Source organism: Sminthopsis crassicaudata, chromosome 3 (genome assembly GCF_048593235.1).
Source record: "Sminthopsis crassicaudata isolate SCR6 chromosome 3, ASM4859323v1, whole genome shotgun sequence".
Lineage (NCBI taxonomy): Eukaryota > Metazoa > Chordata > Mammalia > Dasyuromorphia > Dasyuridae > Sminthopsis > Sminthopsis crassicaudata.
In genome coordinates, this window is record NC_133619.1 from 243231503 (window position 1) to 243247095 (window position 15593).

Here is a 15593-nt window from a genome sequence, read left to right on the forward strand (position 1 = left end):
AGCAGATAGGATTACAAATAAGCACTTCGGCTTTTTAGGCAGGGCTGCTGTTGAAGGCCTACCTGCACTTTCACCAGTTCCTATTCAGTGGAAGACTGATTCACCAGTGTGGGTAGAAGAGTGGCCCTTAAGAAGTGATAAAATTCAGGCCTTATTAGACATAGTGAACAAACAACTTGACCAAGGACACTTGCAACATTCTCTAAGTCCTTGGAATTCCCCAGTATTTGTGGTGAAAAAGAAATCTGGAAAATGGAGGATGATAACTGATCTAAGAAGAGTAAATGAACAGATGGAAACTATGGGAACTCTTCAGCCTGGACTTCCATCTCCTACTCAGTTGCCAAGAGAATGGCCTCTATGGGTTATAGACATTAAGGATTGTTTCTATTCTATTCCTCTAGATAAGGAGGATATGAAAAGATTTGCTTTTTCAGTGCCTAGTGTTAATTTAGCCGAGCCTTATAAAAGATATGAATGGACAGTTTTGCCACAGGGAATGAAAAACAGCCCTACTATGTGCCAAATGTATGTTGCAGCTGCTCTTGCTCCAGTAAGAAAAGCCTTTCCAAAAGTAATATTGTTACATTTTATGGATGATATTTTGGGATGTGCACCTGAGGAACAAATGTTAGAAGCATGTCTACAAAAGACCATGGAAACACTAAAGTACTACAAACTGCATATAGCTACAGAAAAAATTCAAAGACATGCTCCTTTTCAATGTTTAGGATATGAAGTATATCCTAAGACACTCACAGTACAAAAGCTTTCTTTAAGAACAGAGAAGTTGAACACCTTAAATGACTTTCAAAAATTAATAGGAGATATCCAATGGATGCGTCCAGTGTTAGGCTTAACTACCAATCATCTACAACCTCTATATGACATTTTAAGGGGAGACAGTGCTTTAAATTCACCACGCCAGCTTACAAAAGAAGCACAAGAGGCTTTGAGAGAAGTTGAACTGGCTTTATCCAATGTGGTTGAAAGAGTCACTCAAAAACCCTTGGAAATATCAGTTTTTGCTACAAAAGAGGCACCCACAGCAGTCCTTCATCAAGGAGACAGAGTGATTGAGTGGGTGAACCTCCCAGCACAACCAGAACAAAGCCTTACACCTTACCCAGTGCTTGTGGCTAGGATTTTATTAAAGGCTATTAAGAGAGTAACACAATTATCTGGAATAAGTCCTGAAAAAATATACACATTCTATACTAACGCACAAATTAATGTATGCTGTGAGACCATCCCAGAATGGCAAATTTTATTGGCCACCGCTCCAAATTTTGCACATGGATCTCCATTAAAGATTACCCGGCTACTACATAATTGGCGATGGATTTTTGAAGAAAAGGTTTCTAAGGTTCCTCTTAAAGGACCAACAATCTTTACAGACGCCTCCAAAGAAAATATTTGTGCTATATACTCTCATGATTTAACCATAAAGAGAGTAATCAGGACTCCTTTTCAATCCACTCAACAGAATGAATTATTTGCTATCATGCTAGCTCTTAATTATTACCCAGGAGACGTAAATATAATTACTGATTCAGCCTATTCAGTAGGTGTAGTACAAAGAATTGCCACAGCCCAAATAAAATTTGCAGCCTCTAATATTTATCAGCTCTTTAAGGAACTTCAAGAGCAAGTGAGAAAACATCCAGGCAAGATTTATATCTTGCATGTCCACTCACATAGTGGACTTCCAGGTCCCATTTTTGATGGAAATTCAAAGGCAGATAGCCTTCTAACCATGTTAGCCAATAGTCCTTTATTTCAGGAAGCACAAGAATCTCATTCTAAATATCATCAGGCTGCTCGAGCTTTACGTTTACAATTTGGAATCACAAGAGAGGAAGCTAGGAGCATAGTAAAAAGCTGTACAGCTTGTCTTCCTTTCCATGCTCCTACACTCCCTCCAGGGAAGAATCCTCGTGGTTTGAGACCCAATGAAATCTGGCAAATGGATGTGACCCATTATAAATCTTTTGGTCGTCTATCTTTTATTCATGTCGTGGTAGACACCTTTTCAGGATTCACATTTGCAATGCCAGCAGCAAAAGAGACAGCCCTAGTGGTCACTGAATTCCTTATACAAGCTTTTGCAATTATGGGTGTGCCACAAGCAATAAAAACAGACAAGGGACCTGCATATACGTCCAAACATTTTACACACTTTTGTGCACAGTATAAGATTTTACATACCACGGGCATACCCTTTAATCCTCAAGGGCAGGCAATAGTAGAGAGAAGAAACAGAGATATTAAGACACTCCTCCAAAAACAAAAGAAAGGGGGAGCCACAGGTAGCCCTAGGGAACTTCTAAATTTAGTTCTCTATACCATTAATTTTCTAATTTTTGACAAAGATGCACTGGCTCCGGCAGACAGGTTTTATAACCCACCAGAAGGGCAGTGTCCAGTGCGAGCATCTCCACTGTCCTTAGATAATCGCCAGGTGATGTGGAGAGATCCAGAAAGTGGTGAATGGAAGGGACCAGATAGGTTAACTGCCTGGGGGAGAGGGTTTGCTTGTATTTCTTCAGCAGGAGAAGGAATCAGATGGGTGCCAACGAGTCATATTCGCCTTGTCCATCAGAGAGAGACAGAAAAAGAGAAAGACCTCAAAATAAAGGAGAAGATCTAAGAAACATCTGACACTGAAAGAGCATGGATAATAAGAAGACTGTTAAAGAACTTTAAAAACCAGCAGGAATCATTGGACTTCCTCACACAAGATGAGACTAATGGACAATGGACTTATGGACATTTATAAATTTTCAATTTATGATTATTTGATTATGTTATTTGTCATATACTTCTAGCATGTATTATGTTACTATGTTACTATGTGCTTATGTAATTTATGTAATTATGTGTAATACTTCCCATATTGATGGATTTATGTTTCAAGATCATGACTGTCCTATGTTCTAAATCAAAAGAAAGGGGGAGATGTTAGGATTACTAAGTGAGAACTCGGGTTGTCTGGATAGTGACAAGGTGAGAATTCAGGTTGGACAATTACAAGGTGAGAACTCAGGTTGACTTGATGGAAGGAGCAGGCTCATTGGCTGAGGTGGTTCTTCCCAGAAGCCCTTGCATTATCCCACGCCCATTCTCTGGGAGGATAAAAAGCAACAGTGGGCCTGGAAAGTGAGTCTACATGGAGAAGGATAAGAGCTGGAGGAGATTCAAGGAGAAGACTTTGCATTACATCTGGCTTGACGGGGCTCTCTGCAGGAAGGGAAGTCACTTCTCTGGACAAGAGTTAACAGCAACTGCCTGGAGACAACGGTTCACTACAGGAAGAAGAATCTGTCTGAGAGATTTGAGTAGACACAGCAGATCTCTTCCCAGAGAGTGATCCGGCAGCTTCTAGAGACGACAGCTCGCTACAGTTGCTGTGTGCAATGTTTTATTGGTTCTGCTCATTTCACTCAGCATGCAAGTTCATGCAAGTCTCTCCAGGCTTTTTGAAATCAGCCTGTTCATCATTTCTTATAGAACAATAATATTCCATTTCATTTATGTGCCATACTAATGAAGGGACATCCACTCAGTTTTTGGTTCCTTGCCACTACAAAAAGAGCCACTGCAAACATTTTTGCACATGTGGTTCCTTTTCCCTTTTTTTATTCTTTAGGATACAGACCCAGCAGTGAGACTGCTGAAACAAAAGGTATGCACAGTTTGATAGCTCTTTGGACATACTTTCAAATTGCTCTCCAGAAGAGTTGGATCATTTCACAGCTCCACTCACAAATGCATTAGTGTCCTAGTTTTCTTGTATTCCCTCTGACATTTATTTTTATCTTTTCCTGTCATTTTGATCAATCTGACAGGTGTGAAGTGGTACCTCAGAGTTTTAATTTGCATTTCTCTAATCTAGAGTGACTTAGAACATGTTTTCATATGATTAGAAATGGCTGTAATTTCTTCACCAGAAAATTACTATCCTTTGATCATTTATCAATTGGAGAATGACTTGTGTTCTTATAAATTTGATTCAGTTTTCTATATTTTAGAAATGAGGCCTTTATCAGAGGCACTGTCTGTAAAGAAATTTTCACAGCTTTTCTCCTTCCCCTCTAATCTTGGCTGCATTGGCTTCGTTTGGACAAAAAACTTTAATTGAAATTATCCATTTTGCATTATTATTATTGTTTGTATTAATTCTTATATCAGTGTGTACATTAATCATTCCCTAATAGTAGTCTATTGTTGAATTCTCTCTTGTAACTGAGAAAATAAAAACAGTTAAACTGTCACTTCCCTATATATAATTAAGTGGATTTTGAACAAAGAATTAGTTTTCTCTGCTCCCCATTCCTCCTCTCTTACCCTCAGAAGGTCTCATCAAAACACAAAGAAACAAATCTTGACCTAGTCAGATCATATGATAATACATTCTGTGCCTGTAATCCCCTATACCTACTACATGAGTTCTTAATCTTGGCTCCTTGGACTGGGGGGGAGTGGGGGAAAGGGCATTTTAATCACCATATTTCATTATAATTAAGTTCCTTTGTAATCCTATATTATTTTGTGCATTTAAAAACATTATTCTGAGAAAAGGTCCATAAGCTTTACCTGACTACCAAATACGGGTGAGAGTAGGATAGTCAGTGATACACAAAAATGTTTAAAAAATAGTTGCTCACCTGAGAGAAGGGGAGGGATTTTCATAAGTATTTTGGAGTCAAGATTGGCTCTCTGAGTTTTGATAAGAGAATGAAATTTCATTGCATATTAATATATTTTTCAATTTTTCAATTTTTTCAATCATTCTCCAGTTTGATGGGAATCTTTGTTTCTAGTTTTTTACTTCCACTAAAATTTTTTTCATTATTACATGACCAAAACATCATGTATTTGTCAATATATACTCATATTTATTATTATTAATGCAACATCCAGGATTTAATTCATAGCTCCACCAACAATATACCACTAGTTTAGTTTTCTTAAAATACTGTTTTTATGATTTTTATGGTTAGAATCTTCAGTAATTCTAAAAGGAATCAGTCACATTCTTTGTATAAAATATTTAATAATTAGCATGTAAATGAGTTAGATGAGAGACAAATTCTTGGCTCCTACTGCTTTTTGACCCACTGCCTATTTCAGTTTTATCATCTGTTCTATTCATTCTTAGCTCTCCAGTAAACATGCCTTACTTGATTCTTGACTTTTTTCATTGCATCATCCCTGTTCACTTTCGTCCTTTCTATTCTCCAACCTTTATTCTCATTCTCTCTCTCTCTCTCTCTCTCTCTCTCTCTCTCTCTCTCTCTCTCTCTCTCTCTCTCTCTCTCTCTCTCACACACACACACACACACACACACACACACACACACACACACACACACATCACCCTTTATATCTTGCTAAACTTAAATCTTCTGTTACTTCAACACCTTTCACTTCCACTTCTACTCGCATTCCATTGAATGGTGCTGGAGAAAATTCATGCCTGTGTACTCTTGAGATTCCCTATGCATCTATATCTAACCTCTTCTAGTCCCTAACAGAAGCATGTCAATCTTTTAACCTACTCTATAATTGATTCTCTTTCCTATTTACCACTATTCAGTTGAGTGGAATATAGAATTTCTTCAACTTCTTGCTACTCATCTCTCTCATCTGAAAATCTTTCCTTATACTTTATGATAATGTCAAGATTATGATTTTAAATAGATGATTAATATATATTGAGTTAAATCATTGAGAAAATCTTAGTAAAAATGGTTGAGAGGAAACCATAAGGGAAACTTTGAACTAGTGAGAGATCTCTCTCTCTCTCTCTTTAAAAATTAATTTTATAATTATAACTTTTTTTTGACAGTATATATGCATAGGTAATTTTTTACAACATTATCCCTTGTACTCCCTTGTGTTCTGAATTTTTCCCCTCCTTCCCTCCACCCCCTCCCCTAGATGGCAGGCATTCCCATACATATTAAATATCTTATAGTATATCCTAGATACAATATATATGTGCAGAACCGAATTTTGTTGTTGTTGTTACAAAGGAAGAATTGTATTCGGAAGGAAAAAATAATCCAGGAAGAAAAACAAAAAACAAACAAACAAACAAAAAAATGCTCACAGTTTACACTCATTTCCCAGTGTTCCTTTTCTGGGTGTAGCTGATTCTGTCCATCATTAATCAATTGGAATTGGATTAGCTCTTCTCTATGTTGAAGATATCCACTTCTATCAGAATACATCCTCATACAGTATCATTGTTGAAGTGTATAATGATCTCCTAGTTCTACTCGTTTCACTCAGCATCAGTTGATGTAAGTCTCTCCAAGCCTCTCTGCATTCCTCCTGTTGGTCATTTCTTACAGAACAATAATATTCCATAACATTCATATACCATAATTTACCCAACCATCTCTAATTGATGGGCATCCATTCATCTTCCAGTTTCTAGCCACTACAAAAAGAGCTGCCACAAACATTTTAGCACATACAGGTCCCTTTCCCTTCTTTAGTATTTCCTTGGGATATAAGCTCAGTAGTAGCACTTCTGGATCAAAGGGTATGCAGTTTGATAACTTTTTGGGCATAATTCCAGATTGCTCTCCAGAATGGTTGGATTCTTTCACAACTTCACCAGCAATGTATTAGTGTCCCAGTTTTCCCACAGCCCCTCCAACATTCATCATTATCTCTTCCTGTCATCTTAGCCAATCTGACAGGTGTGTAGTGGTATCTCAGAGTTGTCTTAATTTGCATTGTGAGAGATATCTCTAAGTGAAAATGAAGTGTGGTTTTGACCCCTGTCCCCATTCATGAGAATGTTGTTATCATTAAGAATAAAAAATATTTCTGCCAATATTTCTTGCCTGTAAGCCTGAAATTTTCTAAAGTCTGTCCACAAGCCAATGATGCTTCTTTAGATTTTTTTATACATAATATATTAAAAACTGTAGGTCTGTGGAAAATGCTATAAAGAAATTTTACTACATGTTAGTCACTAAGGGCCCTTGGTAGCTTTAGAATAATATGTTGATATAAACAGAATATAACATAAACTTCCCTGGTATAACAGACAAAATTTTACTTTCTGCCTTATTGCTTTTTAGTAACATGGTGATCCTATTTTAATATTTCAGCTATGGATATAGGTGTAAATAAGCAACAATTTGTTTAAAGAGAACCTGGAGATTTTTATGTCCTATATTCTCAATTTGAGTTAATGTGGTAGCAAAAAAAAATTAATATCATTTCTTAGATTGTGTTACTAGAAGCATAATGCATAGAAAGAAGGAGTATAGTTCATTTTACTACCTCCATGCTTGATGCCAGTTTACGTAGTATATTACTAAGCTGGAATATTACTATATAGAAGTAAATACTTACGATAGAGAATTCATCACTGACTTATTAAGGGCAGGACCTTGTTTGTAAGAGGGAATGTTTAGTTTGAAGCAGAAGACTTACTGTATTCTCATACTTGAAAGAGTTTTTGCCTGGCAATGGGATTTTACTTTTTGTATCAGGCCCAGAAGGGAGAATAGGGAGCAGTGGATGGAAGCTCTAGGACAGAGGTAGGGAGCCTTTTTATTCCTGCCATTTGGGTTATTTGGATATTTATATATTTTTATTGGATATCATATATTAGGTATTATACATTATTATATATACATTATATTTATAATATCATTCTTGGTCCATACAAAATTATCAACTTACAGAACTCAGGCAGTGAGCATTTATTGTACCTAGTTTTGCACTCACCATCATTTGTGGTTGCTTTGGCAAATGATTTTGAGGGCCTTATATAGCTCTGGAGCCATCTTTGCTCCAGGCCCTAATGTAAGTAAACACATAAGAATAAGAAATATGCTAAAATTAAATGAGTTATATTAACATGTTATATATCACATATAGCATATAAAGACATATACTTAATCTTGAGTTGTGTTTTCTCATTATTCTCTTAGATGTGAATGAGTTGAAAGAATGTCTTTATGTGCTAGTAAAAGAACAGCAAGCTCTTGCTACACAGATGGCTACAACAACTCTTTCAGCAGTGAGGCTAAAGCAGAGGCTGGTTATACTGGAACGATATTTCATTGCACTGAATAGAACTGTTCTTCAGGAAAATGTCAAAGTTAAGTGGAAAAGCAACAGTATTCCTTTACCTACTATCGACAAAAAAAGGTAATAAGTGAAAAAATTTCTAATTCTTTTGTATTCTAAATTTATATCTAAATCCTAGATAAACAGACCAAACTATTGGTTATTACAAAAATTTGTTTTTAGTTCAGAAAACTGTTTATGATATTCTTTGGAGAACTTGGTGGGGTCAATTGTGTTGGATATGTGGAGGTAGGATTTTATAGCTCTCGCTTCTGCAACATCTTTTACACCCATCTTCTCTCCACAGACCTCACAGCTTAGGCCTTCCAGTTCTTCCAACCTCGATTATTTCGAGTTGCCTCCTAAAAGATTGCCCTGATTCTAGTCTATTCCCTTTTTAGTCTCTTTTCCACATAATTGCCAAATTAATATTCCTAAAACATGGATCTGATGATATAATTTTCCCTACTTAGAAATCTTTTTAATAACTTATTACTCTATGATAAAATAGAGAATACTTAAAAGTTTATAGGCTTCTTTTCTTTTTCTGGTATTTCACTCATAAACTTGCTTGCTGTTTGTAGTACATGATATTCCATCTCCCACTTTATGCCTTTGTACAGGTGACGTGCCTCTTCCCTCCAACATCTTAATGCTATCCTCCTTTACTTCCCATTTTAGAGTCTTCATTTAAGGTGCACTAGCTTAAGAGCCAAATTATACAGAAAGTTTTTCCTGACACCTTCTTCCCCCCCACTATTAGCCCAGGTGCTAACATTCTTTCCCTCTTGAGAGGGACATTTTTTCAAACACGCATATCTATATCTATATCTATACACACACACACATACACACACATATGTATATTCATATTGATGTATATTTATACATACATACATATATATATACACACACAAACATGTATACGCAGATATGTGTGTGTGTGTGTGTGTGTGTGTGTGTGTGTGTGTGTTTCTTTTCATGTTTATTTCTATGCAAGTTTTATCTCCCCAGGAGAATATAAGCTTCTTGAAAGTAGAGATTATTTTAGTTTTTTGTTTGAATGTAAGGGAAGAATATATTAGATCTATATAGAACCAGGAGAGTTCTGAACTGCTCACTTATTGTAGCTTCTTATATTGGAGCTCTTTAGATGCGAGAGACTGTGATGTTAGATAGCTTTCAGTTTTCATGTTCACTTTTGATTGTGTAGAATCACTCAAATTTTTAAAAATTTCATCTTCATTAATGATATAATACTTAGCCTTTTCATTTTTCAATGGTATTTCCCCCCCCAAATACACATAGTTTTCAACATTCATTTTTGTAAGACTTTGTGTTTCAAATTTTTCTCCCACCTTCCTTTTCTTCTCCCCTCCTCAAAACAAGCAATCTGATATAGGTTAACTATGTACAGTCCTTTTAAATGTCTTTCCACATTTTGTCATGATGAATCATTCAATTTTCAAAGTTAAAATTGTAATTCCTGGTCTCCAGTGGAGTGTAGTAGAGGAGGAAATAATAGTGTCAAAGGCAGGAAAAAATGCAGATGAATCTGAGAAGGTCATGAATTACATTCAAAGAAAAACCCTTTAGTTCAATTCAAAATACTTTTCTTAGGTACTTCTTGTCTCCACACTAATGAGCTTTATGTGCTGGATAAGGCTATTTGCAGGGTCTGTCAATTCAGTTGTATAGGGAACTTTGTATTGAGGAAACTTTTCTGTATTAATATTGATCCGCATCTTTTATGTAACTTATTGCCTAATTATTTTCCAGAATCTTAGTCTATATATGTCAAAGGTATCACTTTAATCTTGGTCTTTTCCCTTCTGAAGTTGACTCTCTGTCCACTATGTGATATTGTTCACTGATCTTTAAAAATTAAGACACAGCCACTGCTTGTAATGAATTAATGGCTCAGTAGAAATGAAAAATTTCACTACTGCAGTAGATTCGTTCCCTTCATTAACACATTGAGAATACATTGAATTCCTTTGGGAGAAAATGCAATATTTCATGATAATGCCACCAATGATGAATTTGTGGAGGGTAACACAGGGTACTATGCTTTTTATATATTTCTTCTAATTACAATTATTAGATTCATTTTGAAGTGATAAAGTTAAAAAGTTAATTTTATGTGAATTGTGACAGTATAAAGGATTTTCTTTTGTTTGGTTATAGTTCTAGACCTATAGGAAAAGGTGTAGAAGGACTTGCAAGAGTTGGATCCAGAGCAGCCCTTTCATTTGCTTTTGCATTCCTACGCAGAGCTTGGCGGTCAGGTAAAGTTGAGCTACATTTCTCAGGTTCCAAAAAGATGCCCTTTCCCCTCCCATCTATTGTGTAAAGAAGTCAGGAGAACTGGGTGCTAGTCTTCTAGTAAATATATCTTTGATTATATTTAATTTTTATGGATCTCAATTTTCTCTTTTTAAATTTTGAAATAATAGATAGCCAGCCTCTACTTTTTTTTTTTTTTTTTTTTTTGGTTTAAATATTGTATGATTCCAAAGTAATTCCTATATTCTAAACAGCAACTAATAAGGTGACATAAAAACTGATTTTTTGGGTGTAATTTACTTTATAAAAGATTATGAAGTTAATAATTCTTATCTTTTATAAAGTAAATTACACCCCAAAAAATCAGTTGAATTGAATTGGTTCTTTTAGGGGAAGATGCCGATCTATGCAGTGAATTGTTACAGGAGTCTCTTGATGCCTTGAGAGCCCTACCAGAAGCATCTCTTTTTGATGAAAGCACAGTGTCATCTGTTTGGTTGGAAGTTGTGGAGAGAGCAACTAAATTCCTAAGGTCTGTTGTTACTGGGTAAGTTTTATTTTTCATATTTATTGGATTAAGTTATATCACATGATTCATGGTCCAGTTTTTAATTATTATTTAATTCCTAAGTTGTTATTGTCTCAGTGAATCCAAATGAAGCCTTTTCTTTTAAAGCTTTTGTTTTCATTGGTTTGGCATAGTATTTTGTACATAATAGACAATTTAGTAAATATTTGATGAATTCAGTTGAAAAACTTTTCATTTTTTCTGTGAGGTGATAGAGCAAAATCATCTCTCATAGGTAATTTTTCCCTCCTAGATATTGGTAAACAGTTTGAGTGCATGTTTTAGGCTTAACATCAGTACACATTCAGAAGTAATTGACTCTGTATAATTGATCATGAAAGTGTTTCACCTATATTTACTTAAGGTGAAATTTGTACACCTCATATAATATATAACCACTTTTATTTTGAATTTTTAAGATACTGTATTATTAGTAATATGTATTCAGTATGAACTGAGTACAAAGTATATTAAGATACTCTTTTCACACCTCAAAAGTTTTACACACATCCAAAATGGTGATGTGCTTACATAACGTTTTAAGTGATATTTAAAGTATAAAATTAAATCTACTTCACAAAATTAAATAACTGTTTGAACTTAATTAAACAAATTTTATTTGTAATTGTGATTAGACATTAGGATATTTAATAGTAATATAAAATAATTACTTATGAATTATATAAAAATAAAGTCTAAGAAGTTGTTCTTAGCTCAGAAATGAGAATAAACTTTAGGAATTTTGGATTGTTAGTCAAGTGCAAAAAATCTATTCTTATTCAGTAATGTAATTCAGTAATTCAGAAATCATGGAAACTAAATTTCATTAAAAGTGAAAATATATCTAACTATTCCTATTCATATTATGTAAAGTAACCTATTAAATAAACTGTCTTTGATTTCTAACGGAATAAGAAAGTTTATGCTTTAGAAACTTTGAATGTATCTTTTTTTAAAAGTTGAGTTAATTAAAATAAAGCCTAGCTTTAGAATATTTATCTTTAAACGATGTAGATACAAATACTTCTTTGGCCTTCATCTGTAAAACATAGAAAATATGAATTTTCTAAATATCTCTCCAAAGATTTATATATATATATATATATATATATATATATAAAATCATTATTGGAAACTTCAGAAATCTTGTTAATTTATTGGGGTGGGGGGAGGGTTGGAACTTATTTTATAATAAATGTGCATATCATTTTTTCTATTACTGTAAAGTTTTCCTGAATCAATTAATTTTTCTTTTGAAATAGTGATGTTCATGGAACTGCAAGTACCAAAGGACCAGGAAACATTCCGTTACAAGACCAGCACTTAGCACTTGCCATATTGTTAGAGTTGGCTGTGCAGAGAGGCACTTTAAGGTGAGGGATGTAATAATCTCTCTATAAATTCTGTTTTAAAAAATTTTAAGTGAACTTTATATTTATTAGAAGATGAATAATCCAGGGATGCTTTTCTTTCACTTTCTTTTGTATTAATACTTATACCCTATTTGACAATTAAAGGGCCTCTGAAAATACTACAAAACTAAATGTGTTTACATAGTTCACTTTTGGCCTCCTTTTTTTGACATGCTAGAAACTTCTCTGTTTTTATTTACTTATGCTTTAAATATTCTAATTAATTGAGGGAACAGAAATTTCTTGAAGATTGGTTGTATTTTAACATTTTAATACTTGGGACCTTTTTTCTCCTTTTCCTGATAAACAGAAAATCTGACAGTGCTTTGTGAAGCTTTGCTCATTTTTGATTTTTGTTAAAATTTTATTTACAAGTGCTGCTAATTTTGTTGGTCTTGTTAATACAGAAATTTCATAAATCTTTAACTAATAGTTTTGCATTCAAAAGATTCATGTGACTATGTGGTACTTTGACTACCTGTTTTTTTCTTTCAGCCAAATGTTATCTGCCATTATGTTATTACTTCAATTATGGGACAATGGGACGAGGGAAACAGATAATGAACGATCTGCCCAAGGAACTAGTGCACCACTTCTCCCTTTATTACAAAGATTTCAGAGTATAATCTGCAATAAAGATATGTCTAATACTGAAGATGAGATTCAGGTATATGAGCCTAAATAGTAATAAATTTGTGTGATTTGAAATAATTAAAGATGCTTATTAATCCCAGCTAATTTGATGAACTTGGAGTAAGTTGGCACTTTGCCAACATTTTATGAATGAAAAAGGTGAAGGAACTTTGCAGCAGCATTATAAAGTGTTTCATCCGGTAATAGCAGCAGAGGGTTGAAGAAGGAAGTCTGGTTGCAAAAAAACAAAACAAAACAAAAACCTTATAATTTGATATATAATAATTTGAATAATTTAAAACACACTTCACTCAATTGAGAAAGTATTTGTTGGTCTGGAGAAATTTGAATAAGCCTCTTAAACTTAGTAATCTAATTTAGTATACTTTCTAAGAAGAATTAATTATTTTGAAAATACTAGAATTAGTTGTTAATTATCTAGGGGCTGCTGACTGAACATGTAAGAAAACTTAATCCTTCATTAAGCATTTATTATATACTTATTGTGTACAAGGCACAAAAACACTGGAATACAGAGACAAGACTGAAAGTTTTTGCATTCTGTATTAGGTTAGAAATAATTTCTATGTAATCTAATACAAAGTCTTTTCAAAATAAAAACTGAAAATTTCTTTTGATTCCCTAAAAAGATTAAAAGAAGTTTCCTTTTGAGAAGCTAGGGAACTCAGAAAATACTTCTTGATATTGTGAAGTTCAGAAGATGGGTAGGTTTTGGGGAAAAATAGTGAGTTTGAGATCTTACTTGTTTAGTAGGTGATTAGATTATGTGACTGGAACTCAAAAGAGAAGGTAAGACTGGATATTTAGACCTAAAAATCATTTAAATAACTGAACTGTAGGAGTTGATATAGTCAAGTTTAAAGATAGATAAGGAGAGTGTATAGGACAGAGCTTAAGGAAAACCCAAGCAGTGTGATATGGGTGAAGAACCAACAAAAGATACTAGAAGTTTTTGTCAGAAAAGTGGAGAACCATATGAGAAATGTCATGGAAATCCATGTGTAATGTCTGTACTAGCTTTCTGGAGGATCCTAGAAGAGGGGGGAATCTAAGATCAAGGACTTGGCGTATCAAGATCTTCCAGAACCAATCGTTACACCCATGGAGAGTAGGGAATCCAGGACTGAGGACAAATGGTGTTAAAAAGGCCAAGAAGGATGGTAATTAAGGACATCACCTTTGACCATTATTATAGGCTCATTGGCAATTGGAGAGAACAACTTCATTTGAGAATTTAGATCAGGAGCCATATAATAAAGGGTTTAGAACAGAGAGGGAAGACAGGAAGGAGAGGCACTTATTGTGAACATCTGTTTTAGTGAACTTAATGGTGAAGGGGAAGAGAGATGAAGGTTGATACCTAGCAGAAATGGCATAATTTAATGATGTTTTTTTAAAGATGGGGATCTGTGGAGACTTGGGCAAATTTAATAGGTAATCTAAGAAGCCGATGGATAGAAAGACATCAAATAGAGAGAGGAAGGGACAGATAATAGTGCAGACAATCTTCAGCAGAAGATAGGGAAGAGATGGAATCAAGGCACATGTAGGGGGGGGGTGGCTTTGACATCAAAAAGGACCAACTTTTCTTCAAACATGGATCTGAAGAAACCCAGAGGAAAGTGTGAGGGAGTACTGTCAAGGGGTGAGAAAGATAAGAGAGCTCATAGCAGGTAGCCTTGACTTGCTTTGTAAAGTATGATATAAGGTCTTTGGATGAGAGAGGAGGAAAATGAGCATCCTGGAATATTAAAGGAGAGAAAAGAACCATCTGCTGTAGTGAGTGATCAAATCAGAGAACATTTGTGAAGGATGGCTTTGCTCCTATAAGGACCCAGTTAAGATAACAGATATGTGTCATGAACCCAATTGGCACAACTGGCATTTCTAGATCCATCCAGCAGTATTTGAGTGGAAGTAGAGATGGGAGATGGTGGGAGTAATCTAAAATTGGGTTTTGATAGAATGTGAATGGGAATAGGAAAGGAGCAAGAGAGTCTGAGAAGAGGATAGTGCCATTGAGTCTGCTTCATTTTTCCCTTGACAGCAGCTGGTTCATTGTCACAGAAACTGGAGAGGTAATATGTGTTGGTTAGACATGAGGGCTTAATTTGATCAGAAGACATCATGACATTCCTCAAACCCAGTAGAATCAGCAAGTAGTGGGATTTTGTTTGTCTTGTTATGGTGCCATCCCCAGCCACTACTCTAGCCAGAGGCAGAGCTGTGTCCTTTTCTCAGAGTAGTTGTCAAGGGTGGGTGGTGGGCATGAGGTTTTAATTTTTAAGTGATCAGTGATCAGGATAATAAGAAATAATTCTGCTGATTTTTATCATTTTTGCAATAATTGTGGGAATCTTTCAAGTAATTACTCCTGAGATTAAGTTATTGCCCTATTAAGTATGGATTTATTTTAATGTGTGTTCACATTCAATTTAGTAACACATTGAATACCTAGTATGAACAAGGCACTTAATGTTAGATGTCATAGGAGATAAGAAAATGTTTATTACAGTCTGTCAGAAAGGATTTTACTGTAGCAGGATAGCTAATCTTGATGATCTTTTAGCATT

The 15593-nt window shown here is 34.8% G+C and overlaps 1 protein-coding gene across 1 annotated transcript in view; it reads left to right on the forward strand.

Annotated features, from left to right (window-relative positions):
- Positions 1-15593, forward strand: part of HERC2 (HECT and RLD domain containing E3 ubiquitin protein ligase 2) — a 227008-nt gene that overhangs the window by 46602 nt on the left and 164813 nt on the right. The window contains 5 exon segments of the mRNA XM_074300310.1: positions 7962-8181; positions 10288-10388; positions 10777-10933; positions 12217-12327; positions 12862-13033. Of these exon segments, the coding sequence (XP_074156411.1) occupies positions 7962-8181; positions 10288-10388; positions 10777-10933; positions 12217-12327; positions 12862-13033 (761 nt within the window).